Source organism: Odontesthes bonariensis, chromosome 9, assembly GCF_027942865.1.
Source record: "Odontesthes bonariensis isolate fOdoBon6 chromosome 9, fOdoBon6.hap1, whole genome shotgun sequence".
Lineage (NCBI taxonomy): Eukaryota > Metazoa > Chordata > Actinopteri > Atheriniformes > Atherinopsidae > Odontesthes > Odontesthes bonariensis.
In genome coordinates this window covers 15,892,334-15,919,565 of record NC_134514.1, presented here as the reverse complement: position 1 = coordinate 15,919,565, position 27,232 = coordinate 15,892,334, and the positions used below count along the sequence as shown (strand labels likewise).

Sequence of the window (27,232 nt, the reverse complement as noted above, 5' to 3'; positions counted from 1 at the left end):
GACTTGTACACAAGCAGAGCTGTTTTAAAGTCTATTCTCTGAGCGACAGGAAGCCAGTGCAGAGACCTGAGCACTGGACTAATATGGTCGTATTTCCTGGTTCTAGTCAGGACTCGAGCAGCAGCGTTCTGGATGTACTGCAGCTGTCTTATAGCCCGTTTAGAGAGCCCAGTGAGCAGGCCGTTACAGTAGTCTAACCTGCTGGAGACAAACGCATGGATCAGTCTCTCTAAGTCTGGTTTAGACACTATTCCTTTGATTCTGGCAATGTTTTTTAGATGGTAAAAAGCTGCTGATGTTACAGATTTAATGTGGCTGTTTAAAGCTGCAGTCTGCAGGATTTGTTGTTGTCATACGTAAAGTCCTAATTTTTGGCATTTTAAGAGTTTACATGATCTATCAGAACGCTTGAAGTTGAAAACGGTGACCTCCGTAGTCGCAAAATGCAAGAAATGCTTATTTTTTAACCGAAAAATAAAAAGTTATTCAACTTCCTGTCCCGCCCCATCAAAACACATGAGAACTCGTGCACGTAGACGTGCACGCCAGATGCGCTTACACGACTCCTCATTCATCAACTCACCTGTCATTTGCGATCATGGAAGACACAGTAAGTAGACAAGCCCGTAATGAAGTTCAATAGTCCAGATAAATAAGCGTGGGGACGAGCCTACCTTGTATCGCGCGTGCACAATCGGTGATTGACAGGCAGCAGAGCCCAGCTCGTAACCTGATTGGTTACCTTTTACCGGTCCGGTCTGCAATTTTGTAAACAAACCTGCTGGCTTTGGAGGGACCTAGCGGGACATATAGGGGACCTAGAGAACTCATTGTTTTTTGTATTGGGGTATTTAATGTACTACTTTCAGAATCCCCGGACAGTTCCAGGCATTATGCTTGAAAAAGAGTTGCAGACTGCAGCTTTAAGTTCAGGTCTGAGTCCAATATTACCCCGAGATTTCTAACTTGATAGTTAGGTTTTAGAGAGAGAGTCTCAAGGTGACTGATAACACTTTCTCTTTGTTTCTGTGGGCCACAGACAATGATTTCAGTTTTGTCTGAGTTTAGCTGGAGGAAATTGTTTTGCATCCACACACTGATCTGTTCGATGCAGCGACACAGTGTATCTACAGGCCCGTGTTCTCCTGCCGTCAGTGACACGTAGATCTGAGTGTCATCTGCATAGTTGTGGTAGGACACATTATAGCTGCGTATTAGCTGGCCTAGTGGAAGCATGTACAGATTGAACAATACGGGTCCCAGGATTGACCCCTGGGGAACCCCACAGGTCATATCCATTTGGTCTGAGACACAGTTACCAATTTCAACAAAATATTTCCTGTCCTCCAGATAGGACTTGAACCAGTTTAAAGCACGACCAGAGATTCCCACCCAGTCTTCTAACCTCTGTAATAAGATCGCATGGTCAACTGTGTCAAAGGCAGCACTCAGGTCCAGCAGAACTAAGACTGTGACTCTACTTGCATCTGTGTTCAGGCGGATGTCATTTGTCACCTTGATCAGAGATGTCTCAGTGCTGTGGTGGGGCCTAAAGCCTGATTGGAAAGTATCAAAAGCATTGTTAGACAGGAGAAAGTCACTAAGCTGTTGGTATACAACTTTTTCTAGGACTTTGCCTAAGAATGGCAGGTTTGATATGGGCCGGTAGTTGTTCAGTACTGTGGCATCAAGATTGCTCTTCTTTAGAAGAGGCTTAATGACAGCAGTTTTTAAGGCCTTTGGAAATGTTCCAGTCTGGAGTGAGATGTTGACTAGATGAGCAAGTTGTGGTAACAAACTGCTCAGCACAGACTTTAGGAATCTAGTGGGCAACTCATCAAGGCAGCACGTTGATGAACTCAGACTGCAGATGGTCTCTTCGACTGTTTTGTCAGTAACAGGTGTGAAATGTGTCAGCTCTAGGTGTCTAGCTGGCTGCAGAGTAGTTATTTGTGTTGTGGAAATTATTGCATTTTTAATGCCTTGAACTTTGTCATTAAAGAATATTGCAAACTCATTACACTTGGATGTAGAAATGAGTTCTAAAGGCAGTGAAACTGGAGGGTTTGTTAATCTGTTTACTGTAGCAAACAGGACACGAGAGTTGTTACTGCATTTTTTGATGATTTCAGAAAAATAACTCTCCCTTGTTCTACGCAAAGTCTGGTTGAACACACATAGCTTTTCTTTGTAAGTCTCATAATGAACCTGGAGCTTTGACTTGCGCCATTTCCGTTCGGCTCTCCGGCACTCCCTTTTCTGTGCCCTGACCGACTCTTCTTTCCTCCATGGCGCCCTTTGCCTACTTTTAACCATTCTAACCTTGACAGGAGCAATGGTATCCAAAACATTTAAGAGACTTGATGTGTAAGAGTTCAACAGATCATCAACATCAGAACACAGGGTGTTCTCAAACCTAATCATTTCCATAAACTGTGTCCCTGTTCTGTCATTTATGAGTCTTCCCCCAACAACTGCAGACCCAGCTGCTGGTTTGGGTTTAACAGACAGGTCGAAGAAAACACAGAAATGATCAGATAAAGCAACATCAACGACATTCACGTTTGAAATGACAACACCCCTTGAAATGAGCACATCTAGAGTGTGCCCTCTGTTGTGGGTGGGCTCAGTCACATGCTGAGTTAGACCAAACATTTCAAGGACAGCAGTGAGCTCTTTAGCTTCCTTGTTAAGTTATTAAGTCATGACAAAGCATAATAAAAGCAATAAATGGCTGAATTTCTCTGCTTTTTACAATGAATGTCAATGACTTGCTGAGCTGTGGGAGCACCCTTGTGTTTGTAATGACCCCTGGAACTTTCTTCATTTTCTCTTGTCAGTCTTTTAGGATTTTAGTGACATCAACATCATCTCCAGTCAGCTGCCATGATTAGTTTCTGAACGTTAGCCGACTTCTGCTTAGACCCCGAGGACAAAGAAATCATCCTATCTGTGTGGTGTAGTTAACCTCTGGAAGCAACTAAAGAAACATTTATTTTTGTTTTTCTTTCCAGGTATCCAGCAAACCATTGAGCAAGAAGAGGGGCAGAATAGGTCATCAGCTGATCTAAGGATACGTAAAACACAGGTATAGTTCAAGCAACTGGTAACATCTGATTACGAACTAGTTGAATACAAAATACTAAAACACTCTTGCAGCCTTAAAATGGCTTTGATATGACCTTATAACATACTACTCATTCAGTGAAAAGAGGATTTATGAATATGCTAATCTGCCATTATCGTACACCTGCCAGCAGACGGTTCTGTTTACTCTGACTCTGCAACACTAATTACACTATGCAACAGCCAGTTCTAATGTTGAGTTAATTCAGCTTTACATTGTTTAACCCAAAGAGCAATTCATAAGAAGAGGAAGCTAAATTTCACAAGGTCTCGTGCAAGTGGAAGTATTGGAATGGTAATGCAGTCGTTTACCATCACGTTCAACACTATTTGCACAGCTGCTGAAATGAAGACCCGTGTCCCCTTTGGTCTCTTGGTGGGACGCTGCTATTTCTTCTAAAAAACTGAATCCACTTCTTTTGTGGTTAACACTTGTTTAGTTTTTTTTTCTATCTGTGAGCAGCTTATAAATGTTCTCATTGCACTTTATCACATTATAAAAACGTTCAATTACCAGAACACAAGTGTTCATCGAGTGAAATCAAGTGTTTTTTCATGCGCATGCTTGCTGCACATGAGTGTATTTAATTTTTTTCAGTCCAGTATGAGTGGGCTTAATGTGCTTAGAGTGACTGTGTTAAGTGCATTTTGGACATAGCCATAGTCGAGCATTAGCACCTTGCCACCTCTTACTCATTTAGCATTGAATCTACCCATTAAAGCTATGGTAGGTAATCCTAGAGAGCTAGCAAGAGAGCTAGCAAGATTCGAAAGTGTCCCCTCCTCTAAGCTCCACCCCCCCCCTCCCCATTCCGTCAGTGCTTCATCCAAAGCCAGTGGAACCGCATGCGCACATGGAGCAGGGAGCCGGCAGAGGGGGGCGTAGGCAGAAAGCAGAGGCATCTGATTGGTTTTTTGTAGGCGACCAATCCGAGATCAGCGGGACGCTGATCTCGGATTGGTCAGCTTTTTCTCAGTCCTGCAGCTGCCACAGAGGTCTGATTATTTTCGTCCCTTTTTCTAAATACATCTTGTATAGATTTCTCTCAGGATAGACGGACCATTTCACCCAGTATTACAAAATGTGTTTCTGAACAGGATTACCTACCATGTCTTTAATTAAGCGTCCACTGTTGCCAGCGAGCAAATTGAGGTAAAGTGTTTTGTTGTTCCTCATTGTCTCTCCAGCACTCCACACTGTCCCGTAAGTTTGTCGAGGTCATGTCAGAATACAACACCACCCAGTCGGACTACAGGGAGCGCTGCAAAGGACGCATTCAGAGACAGTTGGAGATCAGTGAGTACCTTAGACATTAAGCCCTCTACCGCTTGTCATACTTACTGATCTATCCAGTCAGTATGCATCGATCCAAAACTTTGAGGCGTAGTCTCAGGGCTACAGTGTTTCTTTTTTGTTCTGTTTCAAATCTTTTGAATAGAAACTCAGGAGAAAATTTGCTTAGATTCAGTGAGCTTGTGCTAAAAATATTTATAATCTGCAGCCAAGCACCTCTTAACATGTGTAGCTTATTTGATTGGGCACACAACACTGCCTCATAAAAACTACATAATCAAAAGGCAGAAAATAACCATGCACTGCTGATATTTTCTTGTATTTTTCTACAATGGCTTATGTTACACCAGAAATGATGAAATGCTGCAATCATAATTACTTTTCAGATGTTTTTATGCATATTAACTGTATAATGACTATATTAATTTGAGGGTAAATTAAGGGTTATCCATGGGATGTTACAGAACAAATCAGTCAGTAAAGGCCCCGCCCCACGACCCACAGCCCCCAAAGGATCCAACACCAACTTTTGTTGGAATTACAAAACACACCTTTTACCTTGGAGTAGCGCACAGTTTCTTTGAGCTTTTGTTTACAGAGGTTTACATTTACCACACATACATTGCAAAATGTATACTTTGCTATGAATTTTTTTTAGTTGATTTCCGCTGTTCAAAATCAACCTGTGAAAATCAAGCCGTGAGAATTGAGAACAGTTACAGAAGCATGTTCTTTTTCTGTCGCTGTTTTTTAAGCCTTGCAGCAACTCTGACAGCCTTCAGTACATTGTTATTCACTCAACATTTTTGTGGCTGCGCCGACAGATTGATGCGTAAAATAATATATACAATTTATGCAAATATATTACGTCCATTCATTTCTATTTCTGAGTTCGTGCTGCTTATTCTTTGTCTGTTGCATTTATAATTTATGACAGTACTTGGCAGATATGCACAGCAAATGTAATGTGTGATAAAAACACATTAAACACCCAAGTGACAGCATAACATAAAAACTAGAGAGCATCCAACCATTATTACACTTATGGAGAAAAGAGTATAGAGTTTTTAAATGTTTTAAGAGAGGTTTTGCTTTTTTCAATCCATATTTTATTTTGAATTTGCCTAATCTAGTGTACCAAAACAACTTTTGTCACACTGAAACCACTTTCCACAACACATCTACCACCGACACCCACACCCATATGCATGCAGGTTACTGCAGCTCAGATCTGCGCTCCTCTCGCTCGTGTCACACTGTATCTGTAATGTGATTGGACAGGTATTAGCTGTAGGCCCCAAGCTCCTGGACCAGGCTACTGACTTGGCCTCTCCCACGTCATCCTGGCAGACTACACCACACCAGCTGCCCCTAATAGTCACTACGATAGAGCCACCTTATATACAAAGCACACAAATGTATACAGAGACCAACACCATGACTCGTTTAGTGGTAAGAGCAGAGGAGAGGAAGGGCAGTTATGTCACAGGCTGCTTGGCATAGATGTAATTTCCTCTGACCATCTGTCAGTATTAAGTGAACACATGTAGCTATTGTGTATCTATGAGCTCCCCCCTGTATACGTATACTAAATACGTCCCAGTCAAATTAATTAACACTCACTGAGGTTAATCAAAGGACTAACACATGGAGTGAAACACACACCGTACTCCCTTTTTCCTTGAGCTCACCAAAATCCATCTGGGTTTGATTTGTCAGCTGGTGGAGTCACAGGAGGCTTCTGCTGATATCACCTGTTGCCAAGGGATGGATCAGACACACAGAGATCAAATGAAAGAAGAGTACAGTTGGGAAAAGATGAAAGATATAAGCTGGGGCTTTGAGGGTAAAATGTTCATAATTCTTCAGTACCCCCCCCCCCCCCCCCCATTACACTTGGTCAATATTTTGATCCAATACAGTTTAATTCCCTTAGGGTTATATGGCAAGTGGGCCATCTTTCAGTTGTTTCAACACCTTGAACTTGTTAGTGTGTGAATCAATACAAGAGTGTCACACACAGTGGGAAGCATTCTCTGGTCTGTCAGACTTAGTATTGATTAGGCCGCTGCTTCTCCCTTTTCCTGCTCACCTCAAGGGAAACCTGGATCCACCTGTGGTGTAGTTATTAAAGACTCACTCTAGACACTGACACATTATGAATAAGTTGTCCACACAGAATTCAACCACAGTTTGCATGGCTAACAGCTCCAATTAGGACTGCTGTATCACACATTTATTTAGGCTCAAAATTATTCATACCATTGCCAAATTGGATTTATAGTCAAATTTAGAATATTAAATATTCATGATACTTTCTGTCATGGTTTAAATAATAATTCCAGCAAACTGAGAGCAGAGGTAGTTGCAAGTCATAGCTAAAACAGAGGATGCACCGCATATCTTATTTAATTAATTTGGCCCCACCCCTGAGTGGCTGCATTGGCGCTGTTCGCAAGATGGGAAAAAGCTTTAAAGTCATATCAAAGTGTCATGACAGGCACACAGAAGATTACCCAGTCTTTGCAAAAGCCCACTTAGAAAAATAAGAAAGCTCTTGAAAAATAATTCTGTGGTCAGATAAGATGAAAATGGAGTTGTTCAGATACAAGAACGTGAACAACTGTCCCCTGGCAGTTAAACATGGTAGGCAAGGAAATGTTTGCTATCCAGTGGGCAGCAAGGCCTGTGTTAAGTAAAAGTAATTATCCTCAATGGTCTCCAAGGGTCCAACAGGTCCAGTATGAATGCTCATTTTGAGGAGAATGTTTACAGGAGAAATGACGTTATCCACACCTGTACAGTGTACTGTAGACGGGTTACATCCCTTTGCATGGGACACCCCAGCCCAGCTGACCCAAAATATGCTGCATGTGCAATAACTGCATGTGCATATAAAGAGACTTAATTGGTTTGAGTTCTCAGATGCTATAAAGCCGGCCCACTGCTTTTGATGTGTTTGTCATCCAGTGATCCAGATAGTCTGGTCAAAGTTAGCAGCATCATGACAAAAGAGGACTACTTTTAGATTCACGCAGTCTGTGGAAAAGCTTGGCTTTGTGCAGAATCAGACCTTCCAATGAGACAAATGATTGGAAATATGCATCCTAAGATGACGAGACATAGCTCACAGAAAACAAGACTATTAAGGCCCAGCCAGACCTCAGACCTGGTCCCCATCCAAGATCTATGAGATGACCTAAAGACAAGAGATGGATACAGAGCTTTCAAACCTCAAAGGCCTGCAGAGTGTTGTGAAAGAGGAATTCAAAATTCCAGCGGAGACATGAAAAGAGTTTGTTGCATTTTTCTTTGAACTGTAAGAAAACATGGAAATGCTTCAATTTCATCATTTGTATCCCTGTCAAAATGTCCTACTGTTATGTCTTACAGTGCCATTTCCAGCCGGAAAAAAATCTTTAAGTCAAATATAAAAAAAACAATACATCAGAACTGGATATTTGTTAGATCATTTTCAACTTGACAAAAGCATTGTGCAGACAGGCTGACCCAGCAGGGTCGAGGGGAAGTTGGTTACAGGCATTGCAGGAAGTCTCTGACATTTGATTATGTTTTATTTCTCAGCAGACACTCCTTTAGCTGGGTGAGACACACCCACAATGTCAGGGGAAAAGACATAGATGTGCTCCAACGCAGTCCGTCTGTGCAACATAATCGACGGACCTGCACGCGTGCAGATAAAGCAAAACGTGAAGGGAAATTCCTCCATACTTTTCTTATTCATTTGACCGTTTCAATACAATGATCAGAAGCATGAAAATCACTTGCATCCTTCATTCTTCATACAGGAACATTTGCTGAGCCTTTTCACTCTGCTCCTCTGGGATCTCACTTTGTCTGTGTTACATAACACTGGAAATGAAATAATGCTGTTACTGGTAGCAACATGGTATTAATGATTTAATAGCCTATCAACACTATGGGCGTATTGAGACTTCATGGCTTCATATTAGGCTTTTCAGAGTTTGGGTTTCCATGGTAACAAATAAGAGCCTCCCTCGGAGCCTGTCATGGCTACAAAAAAAAAACAAAAAAAAAAACAAGGAGCGTGTATGTGTGTAGGAAGTCAGACAAACAGGGTGAAATAGCACCAGAATGTCTTAGTTTTTTGCATGTATGTGTGCTGCTTTCTTCCTCTCATTTGTCAAACTCCAAAATGTCATTATTGTGCAAGAGTAGATTTTTAGGTGTGTGACCTTAATCAGACCTGAATTAAATTAATTTGTATGACGTGGATAAGAAGTTTGGGGGAATGTAAAGAGAAATTAATGCTCATTCACTGATAAACATTAGACATCAGTACTCTGTTTGCGAGGGCAGTCATTGGGTCCGACTCCGACCACCATCACTCAACCTTCAGCCTACCTGCTCTGTCACTGAGGCCCCCACACCAACCACCAAGTCTGGATCATACACAGTACTCCACATTCTCACACACACACATTCTGATCATGAATTCAGGTCTTTATAGTTGGCTCTGATGATTGGCATGAGCCACAGCTGTTGGGGCTCTGGAGAAGAAAAAGTAGAGCAGTATGTGACACATCTGAGTTATGGTGAATGTGATAAACAGGTGACCTTTCTTTTTCTGAAGTTACACTTCTGAATCTCACTAATTACAGTGACGCCGTAAGCAGCAAGCTCATCTTAACTGGTTCAATGGTTGCCCCCATTTCTTTGAGTTCTGCTGATGATTTTTTGAAATGGCAAATTTTTCCTTAAGAGTTGTGGTTTGAATAGTCACCATGACAGATTGAGGTCTGTAGCTACTGTAACTCATCAGTATGCTAACTTAGAAGAGGTGATGTTCTTACAATAGTAGTTTTCTAATTATTTTTGTATTAAAAAACACATTCCAACAAACCAGTTAGAAAGGGAAAATATCTTCCTTACAGTATTTGAACAACTCATAACTCATTAGGTCATAACCCAGCCATGAAGAGCATTGTAACTAAATAGATTTACTCTAGTGCTTAAGTTATGTTTTAATCAGAGATTCCTGTACTTTACAAAGGTGCTACATTTTATGCTACTTTATATATTCATAGAACTACATTGCAGTTAGAAATTTTGCCCTTTTATTCTCCAACGTTTAAAACGATGTGACTTCTCACAGTAGGGAAAGCACAGATGGAATTAACGATGACTGCATTCCATTAAATGTCCCTCTTTCACCATGACAGTGAACCAGCATGTGCTTAGTGGATTGCAGCCATCATTAAATATGATACACCTGTGCTTTTGCCTCTGTGAGAAGAGAAACTGTCTGCAGAGTACAAGATTAATGGTCTGAATCTATTGAAGGATTAATCCTTTAACACTCTAAATTGGCCCATTTTGTGTTATGGGTACTATTACTATTTAAAGCAAATTTTGTCAGTGTTTCAGGACTTTCACTTGAGATTGCATGAGTTTTTCTTGTTCATTCTTATCCTGTGACTTTTCTGTCTGGGAAAGATGATAGCAGACCGCCTCCTTTGAGGCATCACAAACCACATTGGTCTGTGACCTTTGGCTGATATATTTGCATACATTTATGCCAAGTTGGGGGCAATTAATCAAGATCAGAAATGTATTTTCAGGAAGATGGTGATCAGAAATCTCTTTATCTCTGAGTTATCACTGGTTGAAGGTTATGTAGCTGCACTGCTTCAGTTTTATCATACTTTCTGGTGTCACGAACATACTGTTGACAAGAACTTTCACATTTCTTTCTTTTATCTCTGTAACTTTATAGCACAACCATAACTGAAAGTCTTAAAATGTTGAGCTCAGGACCCCCACTAACTATTTGATGGGATCGAGCGTGTCAACGCGAGGATGAGATGGAACGTTCTGTATAGACTATACATGGTCCCATTTAAAATGTGCACAGGAAACATGGGAGATGATTGTGTCAATCTGACGATGACCCGCAGTATCAGTGGGGCAGTAATGGAGCTCAGAGAAGCCGCTCTGCAGGCGGACCCAGCGCCCACATGTTAGTAGTGTGAGTGTAGGGGAATGTTTATGAAATAGGACAGCTCTGTTGGGGAAAATAGAAATGGATGAAGAGCAAACGCATCAGCAGGTGGGATAGTGTCATACAGAGAAGAATAGCTGAATAGTGAGGCACACTTTATAAGATATTGAATTAGTAGTTGACAGCCCAGAGTTTCTGTTGCTCTTTATAAGAAGTCAGTTGCACATCCAAGAGATTGTAAGGGCTTTTTCGTTGGTTACAAGGAAATGTCAAAAGATGATCTGCAAGTATGAGATCATACACCACAGCTGATATGCAGACTGACTGAGCATGACTGACATCTCTGACTGACATGTGCACATGATCCATCCTGACAAAGTGCAGTGCCATGTCTTTTTAATGACAAGCTAATCAAACTTGTTCATCAAATTGGAATATACGTCTATCCCTTCATTAACATTAGAGGTTTTTGACACATACAGTAGCTTGTGTGGGACAGAGGAGGTAATCTGAGACAAATAGAAGACAAATGTTTTTTTTCCTCTTCCAAAATAGTTTCAAACAGCAGCAAAACAAATCATTCCACCCTATTGAAGAGATCCACGGAGAAGAAAATCTAATGGACGGAGTAAGGATTGTCTCAGGCTAAAGATTTTTACCATTATTCATCTTCATATCTGACAGGCTGCTGGACCTGACCTTATCTTGGTGGAAAAATTATCCAAAGCCTGACTGCAAATATGAAATTATCTGGATAAGATTCAATGAAATGTTTGAGCTGCAAAGCAGGTAGTTTCAGGAACTAGTTCCCTTTGTGATATTGGAAATAGAGTAGAGAGAGTAGAGTAGAGTACCATTTATTAATCCCGAAGGAAATTAAGGTGTCCAGTAGCATATAAACATATATACATATAAACATATAAACATATACACAAGGCACTATACACAACATTGCACATATAACAGCCATATAACTCTCCATACATTCATCAAAAAGGCAGATCTCACACACACACACACACATACACAGTATGTATATATTGTCCACAGTGAAGAGCAGCAAAAAGAGTCCTGGTGCAGAGAAACTGTTCCTGGTCATTGGGGGGGGGGGGGTGGGTTATGCCGTTCAAACACCTATGGCAGTCTCTTTCTGTGTGGTGTTGAACAGCTGGATTGCCCTGGGGACAAAGGACCTCCGTAGCCTGTCCGTCCTGCAGGGTATGGCGCGGAACCTGTCGCTGAACAGGCTTCTCTGGTTGGCAAACACAGAGTGCAGAGGGTGACTGTGGTTGTCCATTATAGAGAAATATTGACCTGTAAATGTTGGAGCTGGGCCGTTTCAACTAAACATCAGAGATGCCTGGTTAAACACTGATAAATCCACAAACACTTGTAACCCTTCAACATTCAAATCAGCTGTCTGTAATCCAGATCTCTGATGATGCAGACTGATTTCCTCTGCAGTGACTGTTTAAAAAAATAAAAAAAATAAAGTTGTAACTCTGCATGGACATGAGAGGCAGATAAGAAGAGAAAAATGAGCATGGGGAAAAAAGAGAGACAGCTTGTTTTAATTGACCTTTAAAGGGACACAGGTGGGTGGGGGTTGTTATTAACACTCAGGTCCTTTTATTAGTGGTATTTAATCTGATCTTCATCCATTTTAGAGAACCTTGCAAATGCAGTTTCACTACACTTCCCCTTCTTAATTTTGGGTTTAAACCTAAAAAAGTAAATTTTAGTTAATCTTTCATGTGAGAACAGATGTTTATGTCATATATGTTTAATAGCGTGTTTTTTTTTTCCCTTCTAGCTGGGAGAAACACAACAAATGAGGAATTGGAGAGCATGTTGGAGAGTGACAACCCAGCTATCTTTACCTCTGGGGTAAGTGAGCCAACAAATTCTGCATGAATGCAAATGTAAATCAGGTTTTAAATCTAATGCCAATTTCCAATCATTTCCTTGTCTTGTACCATCTCAGATAATAATGGACAACATTACCCAACAAGCGATGAATGAGATTGAGACGCGGCACACTGAGATTATCAAGCTGGAAAACAGTATCAGAGAGCTTCACGATATGTTCATGGACATGGCCATGCTGGTGGAGAGCCAGGTGAAAACACTGCTCCTCTCTCTGTCTCTCGTCCTACAGCTGTGCGCTTTGGGGCCCGGCCAAATGCAAATCAAACAGACCCGCAGATGCTAATTATGCTTAAAAAATTCAAAACTAATAATGATAACTAATATTCGGTTTCTACACTCAGAATGGTGGCTTTGAAAAGGCGCATTGACTAATGCATGAACCAACATGCTGCAGCAGCTGCTGCTTCTTTGTTTTGAAACTCCGATAACTGAACAATAGACAGAAACTAGCTTTGTTTTGGTTTGGTTTTTTTGAACAGACCAGTTGTTGCTAAGTTGTTAAGTATATTCGTGTAAATTAAGACCCATCTTTGCCAACAGAGTTGGAAGGAGCTTGTGTTTTCAGCTCCACCTGGTTGTCTGTTTGCAAAATATCTCAGTAAAATTAGACAGATTTTGGAGGGCACATCTCTATTGGCTCTGAATTAGGTTGATTGGATTTTTCCTTTTTTTTTAATCTTATGGAAGAATTTGGGATTCTTGCCATCAGATAACTATCGTGCTACATTCATGGGCTGAAAGATAAGTTCGTCTGTTTTGTTAAAACATTTAACTCTAAACAAACCATAAGTGTCAACGGATTTGTACGTTTTGAGTCATAAAGTGTTAATCTTTGTCAACCTTACAGTACAGAAAACCTTAGTCAGATGGAAATGTTAATTGAGGCCTACCATTGATGTAATTTTTTTTTGTTCTTACACACATATACTGTAGAAAATCTTCAAATATAGAGTTGTCTCTTTCCTCCTCAGTGAAGTAAAGTTCTTCAGGTTTATCTGCAGGCCTGCTGCTGGCATGTGTGACTGCTTGAGTGTGTGGGTTGAATCCCCAAAGAGATTTCCCTCACCAGGAATACTCAGTATAAATTACACAAAATGGAATCTGAGTCAGAAAACAAGTTAATAAGAAAATATGTCAAATGGCTGAGAAGGTTGTTACATGCAGGCAATGTGAACTCCAGTGTCGGCAGAATGCAGTGACAGCGAGGGTTAAATGTTTAACACAGGATCATATTATGTGTTTGTGTGTGGATTCGTTTATTCTATGTCCAAGATTTAATTAACTGGTTTTCCTCTACCTACTGAGGGTTCCATCGTTCAAGACTATACTTGAGTGTAAATGTTAATTTAATCCTTTTCAGCTTTGCTCTCTCTGTGCCCAACTCTCTCTGTTTTCCCCTCTTTTCCGACACCACACCACCCTGTCACCTGTCCAATGACTCTAAGCTCTAGAGAACAGAGAACACTGCTCCCCTTCTAATACAGCAAGGTAATTTACCTGTAATACCTTATTTTCTCTCTGGCGTACTTTGAGAATTTTTTTTTGTAGTAGTAGATGCATGGAAAGTGGCTTTACTTTGAATTTGATAAATGTTGTATGACAAAGGGGCTTCCCTAAATGTGCAAAATTATGGGTTCTATGTTGGTGAATGGCTTCAAAAAATACTTTTACTAACTTTTACTGCTTATTTCCGTCTCAAATTCATGATATAACAATCTTTGTCTGAGTCATTCATGTCACAAGTGCAACCTCTGAAGATAATGCAGAATGTATTCAACATTCATTAAACTTGTGAAAGTTAACACTGACTTAAAAAAACATGCATGCATGAAATGTCTCTCATGCTGTTGTTAAAGACTGTGAACTTGCAGATACGTGACCCCTCTTATTTTTGTGCAGGGCGGGCTTGTGAACAACATTGAGCGAAGGGTTCTGGAAGCCCAGGAATACGTGGAGGAGGCAAAGGAGCTCATCCCAAAATGCAAAAAGTTCAAAAAGACCAGCAGACGGGTGACTTAATTATTTTTCTCCTTTCTGTCTCCTGTTTTGCTCTTCCCCCTTTTATTCCTCCCCTGTCCTTCACCACATCTCTATCTACATCCACTCCTCCTCTACCTGCCCACACATCTGGCTCCATCCTTCTTCTTCCTGTCTGTTTATCTTCCACACCTCCTCTGTAACTAACCTCTCCTAGGGGGAAATGATAGACCGCATAGAGTACAATGTGGAGCACTCAGTAGACTATGTGGAGAGGGCAGTATCAGACACTAAGAAGGCGGTTAAATACCAGAGTAAAGCCCGGAGGGTGAGTTTCTTATACAACAAGGGTGCATGTGCAAAAACATGCAACTTCAGAAACAATGCATGCATCAAGTGGAGTGCAGTGTTTGTTGTCGTCTGTGTGCATGCTCACCGGTCGTGTATTCTGCATCAAGAGTCTGTGCGTGTTGTCACTGTATTGAACTTAAGCAGTTACTCCCAAACATGCTTACCTCTGGTGGTGCTTCTGCAGCAACCAGGGTTTATATCTAAAATCAACTTTAGATTGTTAAGGTGACCCGTGTATATGTATTCATGAGGAAAACTAACACACCATAGAATTATAAAATGCTCTGAGGGTGATTTTGACCACGCTATTCATCAAAATAACAAATAATGTAGCAGTTGGATTGCACATGACGGAGACGAAGCTTAGTCAGCTATTACACTTGAACACCACATGCTGCTGAGTGGTCGTGAAATCTGGTAAGCGTGCAGATAAATCCAACTACTCACAGCAGATAGAATTACTGCTTAACTGTGGGACAGTTGGTTTCAACATTAACTGGCAGTGATACAAAAGCAAAAACTCTGGCTCTTAATTTAGCCTACTTTAATGTTTTGGTTTTTTTACACTGTTTAGGATGAAAGACCATACAGTATGGATGAGCTTTATGTTGGTTTTGTTATTTGAACCGAGTGGGCAAGCTGTTGAGTGGAGCAAACAAAATAGACTGAAAGCTGGTCCCAGTTCATTAAGAATGTTATCGATCGGGTCACTCAATTTATGCTTTTGAAAGTGATCGTGCCCCTCCTTTTGTTTTACAACCTGTTGTACAGTGGAGCAATTCTGCCACCTCTTGGTCAATATCTATAGTGACACTCTTTCATGTTTATTTCTTTCATTTTTTCTTTCCTTCTTTCTTTCTTTTCTTTCGTCCTTCCTTCTTTTTGTTTTGCTCGTTTTATAACACATCATTTGACTCTTTGCTCTCCATATTTCCCATCCAGAAAAAGATCCTGATAGGATGTTGTGTTGCAGTGTGTCTGATCATCCTCATAATTTCCCTGGCTGTGGGACTCAGTTAGGACCTGACGCATCCTCAGAGCAGACAGGGGAGGGTGCGATGCTTCTGCTTAGCGACTGCCAAATAAGAACGCTGCTAGCTGGTCATCTGTAAAATGTGGCTCTGTAACATGCGGTCAGGACAATAACTTACCACTTAAATATTATACATTACCTTTTAAATCTATTTTTCATGAATGCATTTTTAAATATTCAAGTCCCTTGAAGAAATGTCTCTGCTTTCCTACTGAATGAGTCATGATATGCATGCATTTTTCCTGTGCTTGTTGTGCTGTGTGTTTTGCATGTTTTTCACAAATACAAAAGGGTAAATGTTGACAACTATCAAAATAAATCTATCTTAAAATCAGGGTTTTAAAGAACACTTCAATTCAAAATCAGCAGACATACCTCAGCTTAGAGAAGTGTGTCATCAGTCTCAATCTGAAACTTACTGATGTATGTAAGCACTGTGGTTAGAAAAAGGCAATTTTCCACTGATGTCGTGCTGGTTCCTCATCTAGACTTTTTCCTCTCATGTACACAAATTAAATAAATAAACAAAGAAGCAAACAGCAGGTCCCAAAATCTACTTCCGGAAAGGTGAAACGTAACTGCTGCTACATAACATGTAATGTTACCTTATGAAAACTGTCAAAATCTGGTCCAGTCCTCTAAAGGCACCAAATTTTGGCACCCCACCGGCACTGGCATCAGCACTGCCCTAATGGAAAACAGATATTAGTCACAGTCTCTGCAAAAGTGCAAAATTCCTAAATAAGGATGCATGAAAACTGAAGCCTCTGGTTTTTACATTGGACTATGTGCTAACTGCAGAACAACTTGCACAGACTTGTCAAGTTTCAGCTACTTGTACTACTGTGCGACACACCAGCCAAGCCTAACAATATTTCCTCGCTTTACATTGTTAGCTTCTGCAGGGTGCAGCTCAATGTATACGGGTTAGGGTTTGTTCAAATGCGCAAACCAATCAGGACTCAGTGGACATACAAGCAATTCTACACAGAGTACAGTTTGGGTCATCTATGTCGCAGCTTTCCTTCCTTCTCCAGTCCATTTACCCTTTCAAGACATCATTGTAGAAGTGTGTAGGACGGCAATTCCCATGCAAAGTGTCTCCTGAAAACAGACATGTTGTTCTTTTTTTGCTCTGCCTACATCTGAGGTCACAAATTTGGGGGTTTTCTGGTGGACTGGTGCAGATGATGACAATTACTTCACATATACTAGATGCAATAACCATGCATTCTGCTCAAGTGTTTCTCCTGCTACACTGTTACAAGATCTAGCAGTTACAAAACGCATCTAGGCTTCATCGGATAAGAATTAATAATAAAGAGGAATATATGTGGTGTCTTGTGAACAGTTTTCTTACTGGACTCCATTAGAAAAGCCACTGGAAACACTTTCAGCAAGGTTATGTAGTGGTTACGTATCCAGCTGTCTTAATCCACATCCACAATATATAATCCACATCCACGATATATCCATGTTAAAGGACATCACCTCTTTTATTACATTTAATTTTTCTGAATGGATTTAGTCAGGGTAGTGGTTGGCACACTTTGTTAACATTCTCCCCTTCTTGGCCTCAGCAATGTAAGCTTACCAGCTGCCCTTTAGCCTCTTTTATCCTGTAAATGAGTGGTATTGATCGTCTTGAGTCGGGTGAAACCAAACAGTTGTGTTTCTCTAAACTCTTCCTTTAAGAACTGATGGAGACTGTTGAAGCTACAGGGTATAAATGTTGGATGCTGGCTGTTTATGGACTCGTTTGTGAAATGCATGAAGGTTGAAAATCTTTTTTTGAAATGAATTTGCTTTTTTTCATGTACTACCACCAGATGGTGCCAAATTGATTGTGGCATGCATGAATGTGCTGTCCATGTCAGAAGAGACACTGTAACTTTAAGAAATCACATGCAAATGGAGCGAACACATTCAAATTGAGAAAAACAGCAGGCAGCTATATTGCAGGGATGCATTGTGTTGCAATGTCGTTCTGTAGTTGATACATTTGACTCAATTGCATGATCAGTCACACATTATTATAGAATAATGAGCACCTAACATTAGTCTTTTATTTATCAACCGTCCAAGTCAGAAAATTACTTATAGTACGTACATTAATTGAAATTCAATTGATAAGAAAAACATTCATTCAGCTTATTTCCCTCCATGACAGACAAGAGGACAACTTCTGCAACTTGAATGTGTTTTAATCGTTCACAGCCCTCCTCTTTTTGCTGCTCATGTGTTGTCAAATTGATGAAAATGTTTTCTCAGTTTGCTGTGTCGCTTAGTCTATTTACATGTGTTTTCTTTCATTTCAGTTCGTAAAGTTCTCTCTGGCTCCTTGATATACTATCATGTACATTTGTTGTTTTTAACGTGGTACAAACAAAATGCAGGAACAGAAGATTAATGCTTTAAAAGTTGACCTTGAGGAAATGCTTTTAATGGTGTAACTAACAAATTCTCAACAATACATTAGATTTAAAGGATTTTTTCACCACAAAACTGCATTTTGTTCTGATCATAATGAACACATAGTATGTGTTAAGAGTCAAATGTCTAACATGTTTTCCTCTGCTCTCCCTTTGCTGCACGGAATGTTTTTGGCTGTTCTTGTTAACCCTCTGCAGAAGAAAATTATGATCATTATCTGCTGTGTGGTTCTGGGAATTGTCATTGCTTCCATAGTCGGCGGAACGCTGGCATGAACCTTAACCCCAGGCACACCGACAGACACACACAGTCCCGCAGCTTCACACACACAGACAAGGCAAAAACAGAACAGACACACAACTAAAATTTCCTGTTTAAATGAATGCAATCTATTACATGTTTAGCACAAGATGCATTACATAATGTATAATGCATTTAACACACAGTGTACAGGGCCGGAGGTCTTCTAGCATGAGTTGCTATTTTGTAAACGTGTGGTACTGCAAACTGTTTCTCTGAGTGTTGAGTGTTGTCAAAGATATGATGTTCCTTGAATGGAAAAAAAATATACCAATACATTCCAACTTGCAAATATGACACTGATTCATTTGTAATGTATGTTTTGTGTTGTACAGGCAAAGTGGCCACAGCCATGGTTTCTGCTAGTTTGCATATCTATTTATTTAATGTTTGTAGTCTTTTTATTTTCTGTTCTTACTCTCTTCTGATGTCCTTTAAAGCCCTGCATGGTTTAGCTCACTGTAAAACTGTGTTTTGTATTCTCCTGCAAAGGGGAACACAACAAAAAGAACTAAGTTGTACTGAGGTAGAATATTTGCCTGTTGAATCATCACACTACCAAACTTGTTTTCTCATTGCAGTTAACTGAAGCGCTTCTACTGTACGTATTTCGACCTGGTCTTACCAGTTGTGCCCCTTTGAGTCCCTTGCTTCAGTTTTGAATGTACATGAGTGCTTGCAGGCATGCGTGTGAAAGAGCGTATTTTCACCTGTGGTGACGTGTCCGAATGTGTCTGAACATGCTGAATGTGCGTTGTGGGGTGGAACCAGAGTGTTTGTATGCCACTTGTGTCTTTGTTTTTCAAATTGATACAAAGCTCTCTAACACTGCCAGTGTGTTTTATTAAGATGTTAAGCACAGAGCAGAGAATTCTGGTCTGTTAGTGACAAGCAGAATTTTTTTATTTTAATAAATCTCAAGCGTTACACGGTGCTCACTCTTCTGTCAAGCTACTTATTTGTTCATTTTCACAATGATTGTTGAGTCGATGAAAGTGTCAACACGAAGTCAGAGTTCCCCTGTAAAAGACTCGTATCAGTTTTGGGGGAAATATCGGACATGCACAGACTGCAACCATGTTACCATATTGCCTATTTAACTTGTTGCCTTTGTGTTGTACTGTGATAACATGGTTCTATTTGTTTAACTGGAGTTTTGTCTTCTTTCTTTTTCAAGTAAAGTTTGTTTGGAAAATCACTTTCAGAGTTTGTTCTTTGCTTTGCTGAAATCACGGAAAGGGAATGCTGCCTTTTTTTCAACTTTGGTGCTATTTGCACAACTGTTGCCATTCTAACACTAATCGAGCACATCCGTTTCAGTCCTATGGGAAGAATTTAGTGACGTTTAACAGTAAAAGATCTGTAGATTGTTTTTTCACATCCTTAAAAATGACTCCTGTCCTACAAGCAGCAGGAGGGATGTATGACTCATAAACATTTCCGCATAGCAGCAAATATCAGTGCCAGTATTTCCTTGAAGAAGCTTCAGATTCCTCAGAAGGATTTCACTTCTGAGTTACATTCAGTTCATAACAACATTTTGATGAAACACTTTTGTCACTTCCTGTTTGGGCTAAGCTAATAACATTATTTGGTTTGGGCTAGAAATCAAAAGTACATGGTTACAGGTCATGATTAGAGCTAAAAAATATTATTTTTACAATGCAACCACTTCCATAACCATCGTGGATGCCATTTTTACAATTCATATGTAGTTTCTCATACAGCAGATATACTGTAGGTCACATACTCTCCAAACATAACTATAGCTTTCTGAAAGATGTTCCTTTTTGACATCTCATCTTGTTGCAGACAGGACACACCCCTTTATGGGAAAAGTATTCCCTGATGGCAGAATCCTCTTTTGGCAGGATAATAAGCACTGACACACTGCTAAATTTGTTCAGAGGTGGTTTGGGGAAGATGAGTTCAGAAGCTTTGTTGCGGGTCGCACTGTAGTGTCTGATACTTAAGAGATGTTCGAAAAGAGCATCGGGGAGAGTGTGTGTGTAAGTAAGAGATGCATATCGTCAAATATGGACATTTTGAGGAAAACACATTCCTCAGCCAGGGCGTCCAGGGGAGGCTCACTAGAGATGTATACATTATCTTCTGGTTATGTGCCTGGAGATGTTCAAGGAACATTCAGCAGCTTTAAGATGCAGCACAACAGGTCATGAGGGTACAGATTTAGCAATAGTATATCACGCTGGCTGTTTTAATCGTGCTGTAACAGAGCTTTACCCAAAGGATGACTCTGCCCCTCAGAAAGATACTTTTAAGAATATTATTTGGTTAGTTTTGTTTCTCTGGCCATGATTTAAAACCAGGGCTGGACTGGCATCTGAAAAGGGCCTGGGCACTTTTTGATCACTGAGGGCCCAGCGCGCATATATGTATATATATATACACACACACTTCTGTCTAATTATCATTAATCCTCCATTTAATCCTTGTAAGGTGTTCATGTTTTTGTTACATAGAAGATATTCTGGCCCAGTGGACCTGGGACTAAAGGAGGGGAAAAAAGCTGCTGTGCACCCTCATGTTCCCTTCATCCTGCTTGTGAAGTTCTGAGTATCTTTGTTTTTGAGGATAAGAGATAGAGAGAGGAGGATAACTAACTTTATTTTCCAGATGATGAGCCCTGGCCAGTGAATCTCATTGTGAAAAAAGTATTCATACCATTTTCCTTCAGCAAAACCTGAAAATGGGTCCCACAGACCCAAGCCAGGGATAAGCAAAGCAATATTTCACCAACACACACAACACTGTATAGAAAAGGAGCACCAGCACCACACACACACTATTGTATGTTCTAAGTCTTACTGAATCAAATTAAACATGTAGTAATAATTTCCTGGGTTCAATTATTTTATTTATTGCTCAAAATAGCTCCAGTCCACAGATACTGTCAGTGAGCTTACTGAATGGAATGTTAACCCCCGCCCCCCAGGCATGAACTGTAATGCGGCTTGAGACTGATCAAAAGAGCCTAAGATAGTGCTTATGTCTGTGTTTTTTTTCTCGGACACGTCATTTTTTTCACTACAGCAAAACCAAAAAAAATATACCAAATGGGTATGTTTGTGACTGATTTGATGAAGTCAGGATGACAACTTGGTCTCGGTTTCAAACTTTCAGGCAATGGGAAACGAAACGCTGAAGCGCCCAATAGCTACACTGCATTGGCTAGCGGGTGTGTTGAGATGAATTCTAACCTCATCTCTCCCTGCTGGGTCACGTCTCCTATCTCCGTCTCCTCCTCCTCTGGTTCCCCAGCTGGAACCATCTCCTCCGCCTCCTCATGTTCATTCTCCACCACCTGTGCGCTCGTTGATGATGTACCGGCGGCGGCCCCACTGCTGCCCCAACCTGAGGTCGAGCAGCCAGGTTCCGCATCTCCCACTAACCGAACCTGAGCTCGAGCTTGTGCTTTTAAAAAACATATCGGTGATTTTAGCGCATTTTACTGCGTCGTCTCTTGGTTTTTGTTTTCTCTTTTCTTTACGTTTGTCATGGTCATTCTTTTGTTTCTCCATTTCGCGTCCTCTTTCCACCAGAGCTTTAGCCGAATATAGCCAAGTGAAGTCAGCTAAACTTGGGTTTATTAATGATGATGATGACTTGGGTCAAGTGGGCCTGTAGGGAGGGGCGGGCCTTTGACAACGTTAGGCATTCTCATTGGACTAGCGCTCTGTCCGTCAGGAGAAACATCCAATGGGCCCCGACGTGTCATTTTTTTTTTACCGTCGCAGTCAATAAAAAATATAATATATATATGTATATTTTATTTACGGCCCTCGGAGGGCCCGGAGGGCCCAAATCGCGGGAGGGCCGTTCGGGATATGCCCGAACGGCCAGATAGCCAGTCCAGCCCTGTTTAAAACATGTTCATACCAACTCAAAAGCTAATCTTCACTGTCCCTTTTCTGACCTCCTCACAAGGAAAATATATAAGAGAAGTTGATTTATTTCTTGAGTTTTTCTCATTCTTTGTCACACAATAACCAAACCTTTTTGCATCTACTTCTCATTTCTGTAGGGTCACTGTGTCTTTTAGCACTTTACTTTGTATTGACTCTTGTGTTCTCCTCTCACTTATTACATTTTTTTTCCCATGTACACTGCACCACATGAGTGAAACTGAAAATCATGTATTGATATTCATGGCCTTTGAGTCAGCACAATCTAACGAGTGCAGTAACTCTGCCTTATTGCTGTTATAGCCTGTGGTTAATTGCAGGAGTAGGTGACACATGAGGCTTTTATCCTCCGTCCGAAGACACAAGCTTACGTTTACTCACACTGCAAATGAACAGTTTGTAGGGAAGCCAGGTTCAATTTCTTCATTGTGACCAGCAGTGATGAATATCAAGAGCTTGCAGGTGATGAGAGCTAGAAATGTCTTGATAGAAAGGCATTTGCCCAGCAATGTGATTCTGAATAAGGCACTTTGAAAATTAAACCATCATAATTATATTAATTTAGGAGTTGCTTTTTTCCAAAACAACTTAAACTTGGGACAAAGTGAGGTTCAGTGTTTTGCCAAGGACATTGAGGCACCCAGCAACTTTCTGATGAAAGGACCATCACTCTACCTCCTGAGGGGCAGCTGCCAAAAGTGTCAAAACTAGTGGAGGTTGGTAAAGGATTCCCTAAGTCAGCTGCATGTCAAATCAGAACAAACTCAGAATTAAAGTCCAAAGGACAGGGCTGAGGTAAGTCAGCGGGGTGATCCTACAGTAGGGGGCAGGCAACTGTGCAACATCCAAAACCAGTCTGATATAATGAGATAAGACACACTTTTAATCTTTATTTTTAAGTAATTAATAACTTGGATTAACTCGTAAATCAGACATGTGTAAAAGTATAAGCTGCCTACCACTTTATGGCAGTGTCCAAAACAAAACAAAAAAGCACAAATATATCATGTTTTATATAGTTAGCAATTAGTTATTTATGCATATGCATATCACTGTTATTGTGGCAGCCGAGCAGACTAAGTTAAGCTCAAATGGTTTTCGGTGTGATCCAACAACGCCACTCCAGGAATTTCACCCAGAGAATTATTAAGTTTAGGTTCAAGGACACGCAGGTTCAATATACAATGAATGAGAAGACGTAGTTCGATGTTTATACAAAAAGATATAGTTTTTATTATAATCGTTGTCTTTTTATAATATGATTTAAAAACATTCATACAGAAAAATGAAAGAAGACCTAAACAGTGCTGAGCCAGAAGCTCCGTGCAGAGCAGCAGGATAAAAGCTCCGTGCAGAGCAGCAGTGTCTCCAGCCTACCGGTCAGTGCGACCAGACTTACAACGGCATCTTATGACACAGACACACGCTCCGGAGGAGGAGAGGAGGAGAGCGACCCAGGCGGCAGTCCACCTGTTAACACCGCGAGGGGAGACAGCACCCCGAGTGCCACTGGAGCCAGGGATGCACAACGGCCACCACTTGTCGGGAAAATGACCCCTAACCTGGAAGCAGACAATTCGATGGAAGCAGACAGGGAAAGCAGGAGGGAGGGCTCCTTTTATCCTGCCGCTCCTCTGATAGAATAATTGACAGAATACCCTACAGGCAGGTGAGGGAACTGTTCATGCATCTATGCTGCTACATTATCAAAACACTATATTAGGCCTGCTTATTCAAATGAATTTATAGAATTTCAATAAAATGAAGCTGTTCGTCTTCTTCCTGTCATTTGCACATTCTGTTTTCATTCAAATCCTTTAACTCAGCTGACTGCGGAGCAGACAAGATTCAGCTATATACATGCCAGAAACAAAACATTTAGTCCCACTATTACCTCAAAATTTCTTAGAAGCAAAGTACAAATTGTGTTGATTGTTTAACAGCGATGTCTCAGTGGCCTGGAAGGAGGTAGAAGCGCCTTGTAAGAGTGCATCTGTCTTTGGTTGGCATCTGTCTTTTGGTTTCAGAGGGAAAATCTTCAAAGCGCTGCATGACCTGCGGGTTAACAGAGGAAAAAAAAAGTTTAGTGATTTCTCTATTTTATTCAACTCTATTGCCAATTCGTGTGAAACTTTGCCACCAAAAATAGGCACTTGCTTTTCTGAAAAGCTCATCAATGTCATCCTGGTGGCTGCAGGTGTTGAATACTTCAACTGTATACTGTATCAGGAAAGACCCTTGATCTTCTAGTCGGCATGAAACAGAAAAAAAAAGTCATGATGTTTTGTTTCATAAGGTAAAAAATAAATATGATATCTGAAACTTTCTCATAAGAGCTGTCTAATTGACAAACTAACCAGGAGTGCTTGACAGAAGAGAAATGAAGTCCTTTTCCTTGTGTACATGTCGAATGGAATCACCCACAATGTTCTCTTCACGCCTTTGCTGTGAGACGTTATCACAGACAATAGGAGCTTCAGCACTGTCACTGACAAGCACAGCTCCACCAGACCCTGCAACATATATGGCATGCTTTAGCTTTGATTCAGGTCCAAACTATGGCTATGAGCCTGGGATAGATGCCAGTCACCTCCTCTGCAGGCCTGGATGATGATGATCTTGGGTTTGTTCAGCAGTGCTGGGCAGTGCTGTGAGCCCAGGTACTTGTATATGTTGTCAATGGGGAATTCATCCGGTTCTTCAGCTTTATGATTGACGCCGAGGATAAACTCCCGTTTCCCATGAGACATAATAATCACAAACACACTGTCTGTGCTTTTCAGTTTTGGATGTTTAGCGAACTCACATATAGCGTCATCAATCCTCTGTAAGACGCAAAAAGTCAAGCCATCCGTTGTCATATCACTTTAGAGATGACACTACAGACGAACATTAGGAAAGTTTAACTAACAGTTATCGCCATTATGATTGTTTAGTTCTTAGTTACTTTAAGACAATTATTTGTTTTGCCTGAACAGTCTGAAGTGGGGATGGAAAATTAATACACAAATTAAATGATACATTTATGAATGAGGAATTATCTTATCAGTTAATTGTGGATTTATTTACCAAAATTTCTAAATTGGAATAAACAAAAACAAACAATAGTTATGCTTGTCTCAACTTAAATCTTATTTATGCCAAATAAACTGTTGAAAAATGAAACGTTCAGAGAACCTTTCCAGTGAGATCATTGTATTTCACCACCTGGTAATTCAGTGATAAGAGCAGTTTTTCCATGTTCTCCTCGTCTTTTTCAGCTCCCTTGCGTGTTAATTTATCATCAGTAAAATTCCTATTAGTGATTAACAGAGCCACGCGACTCCTAATGGATTGAGCTGTCACCTGGTAAGTCTGAAAAATAGGAAAACATGGACTGAGGAAAAAAGACTTACATTGCTTACTGTATTTGAATCTGGATAATATGGTAAATAAGATAACATTTCTGAGGTAATTACAGCACTAACTGTGCAACTGCAGATAGTACGAGTCAATTGAAATACTATACGATGATTTTTTAATATTAATTTTGGAAATGTACATCTTTACTGTTCAGTTTCTCCTTCAAGAATGAGTCTGTCACAGGGATGAGCTTGTTTGACCAGTCTTGCCCCCTCTGTGGTGCTGCAGCTGAGAAAAACAAGACAAAATCAGGTGCTTTTATATGCTTTTGTAAAGTGTATATTCTATAAAAAAAAAATACTTCTTTCATTCAATAGTGTGATCTCACCTGCCGGTGGACCACAAGTCAGGCCCAGTTCAGAGTAAAGTGTAGGATCTCTATCTTCAATGTGGGTGATCATGCTCCTGCTGGCCTTGTCTCCTTTCTTCCTCACCATGTCAATGAAAGCACGAGCCATGTCTGTTTTGCTACTGTAGTCCTCAAGCACAGAATCCGTCTCTCCATCATTCAACAGACCGTCTTCCAAAAGGTCGTCCAGGAGCTGTTTGAGAAGCGGCTTTGACACCTTCTCCACAAATCTCCCCCTCACTCTGACAAGCTGCTTATCTAGAGAGAATTCTAAGATAGAATAATTCTGACAAAAACATGAAAATCATGCATCAATCACAAATCCTCAAGTCTCACCTGCCATCATTCACAAGCGTCGTCCCACTGAATCGTGTCTCCAGTCTTCCAATAAGTAAGGAGGAGTGTGCGATGGTTGAGGAAATTTCGTTATTAATGCTCATGAAGAAGCTCAAGTTCCATGTAAGCGGTTGTAAACAAGTAAAACTAGAAATACCATGTCACATTTGTCCTGGAGGCTGTGGTCTGTCAGGGATTTGAAGTCAACTGTGTCATCCATTCACCTGTTTTTCATCTGGGGTGAGGAGGGACAGGTCAGCAGGTACTTTCAGATTAGCTTGTTAATGTGCTTTGATGAAATCTTTTCTAAGAGCTTTAAGCGTTTTATGATTTGCATATCTTTTTGTTATGTGCAAGGCTGCTGCATAACTTCTGATTTCCTCAGAACACATGCCAACCAAAGTGGTTTGAGGGAACTGATAACGAAAATGGAAGTACTTTTTGTTTTTTTGGAAGTCAAATAAACATTTGAATCTTTAACCCTTTCTTGTAAGCTTATAATTATTAGGGTTGATTTTGTTGAAACAAACAAATAGACCCTTACATTTATTCAGCCTCAGAGAGCAAACATGTTTGACCCAAACATGACCTAAATCTGCTTTTTCCTTTGGCCCACAGGTGGCCCTAAATGACGGGGTGGACTGTAGTTTCAGAAACTCAGCCACATACCTACCAGACATCTCCCAAATCTGCAATAATTGCTCCCTTTTTTAGCAACAATTGCCATAACACACATCAAGGATGGCTTATGACATCTGGGCCACATTCGAACCATATAACATTTGTCGGTATC

The 27,232-nt window shown here is 40.6% G+C and overlaps 2 protein-coding genes across 5 annotated transcripts in view; one reads left to right on the top strand and one right to left on the bottom strand.

The window, feature by feature from the left end:
• The window catches only part of stx1a (syntaxin 1A (brain)), a 73,309-nt gene extending 53,685 nt beyond the window's left edge, over window positions 1–19,624 (top strand). Inside the window, exons 5-10 of one of the 4 annotated variants that reach the window (XR_012770299.1) lie at window positions 3,015–3,088; window positions 4,315–4,423; window positions 12,217–12,290; window positions 12,388–13,820; window positions 14,232–14,342; window positions 18,324–18,404. Coding sequence is in view for 2 of the 4 variants with exons in the window: in XM_075473344.1 (XP_075329459.1) it covers window positions 3,015–3,088; window positions 4,315–4,423; window positions 12,217–12,290; window positions 12,388–12,522; window positions 14,527–14,889 (755 nt within the window). In the remaining 2 variants the exon portion in view is untranslated. Of the gene's footprint in view, window positions 1–3,014; window positions 3,089–4,314; window positions 4,424–12,216; window positions 12,291–12,387; window positions 13,821–14,231; window positions 15,439–18,323 lie in introns of those variants that run through there. The other 3 variants (XM_075473345.1, XR_012770298.1, XM_075473344.1) reach the window with 3 other exon arrangements.
• Window positions 19,625–23,349: 3,725 nt separating this feature from the next.
• On the bottom strand, window positions 23,350–26,716 carry LOC142388274 (caspase a-like). The gene is made up of 8 exons (XM_075473342.1): window positions 26,440–26,716; window positions 26,083–26,361; window positions 25,894–25,982; window positions 25,530–25,706; window positions 24,943–25,177; window positions 24,709–24,865; window positions 24,510–24,618; window positions 23,350–24,407 (listed from the first exon to the last, which is right to left on the bottom strand). The coding sequence occupies exons 1-8, from the start codon at window positions 26,447–26,449 to the stop codon at window positions 24,303–24,305; spliced, it is 1,161 nt and encodes a 386-aa protein (XP_075329457.1). The 5' UTR covers window positions 26,450–26,716; the 3' UTR covers window positions 23,350–24,302.
• Between the last annotated feature and the right edge of the window lie 516 nt (window positions 26,717–27,232).

Bases quoted from the DNA above. Each gene is read 5' to 3' on its own strand.
- LOC142388274 (XM_075473342.1), bottom strand. The intron at 25,178-25,529 runs GTTCTCTGAACG...TGCGTCTTACAG, and splicing joins ACAATGATCTCACTGGAAAG to AGGATTGATGACGCTATATG. The intron at 24,408-24,509 runs GCAAGTGCCTAT...GTTAACCCGCAG, and splicing joins TTGATGAGCTTTTCAGAAAA to GTCATGCAGCGCTTTGAAGA.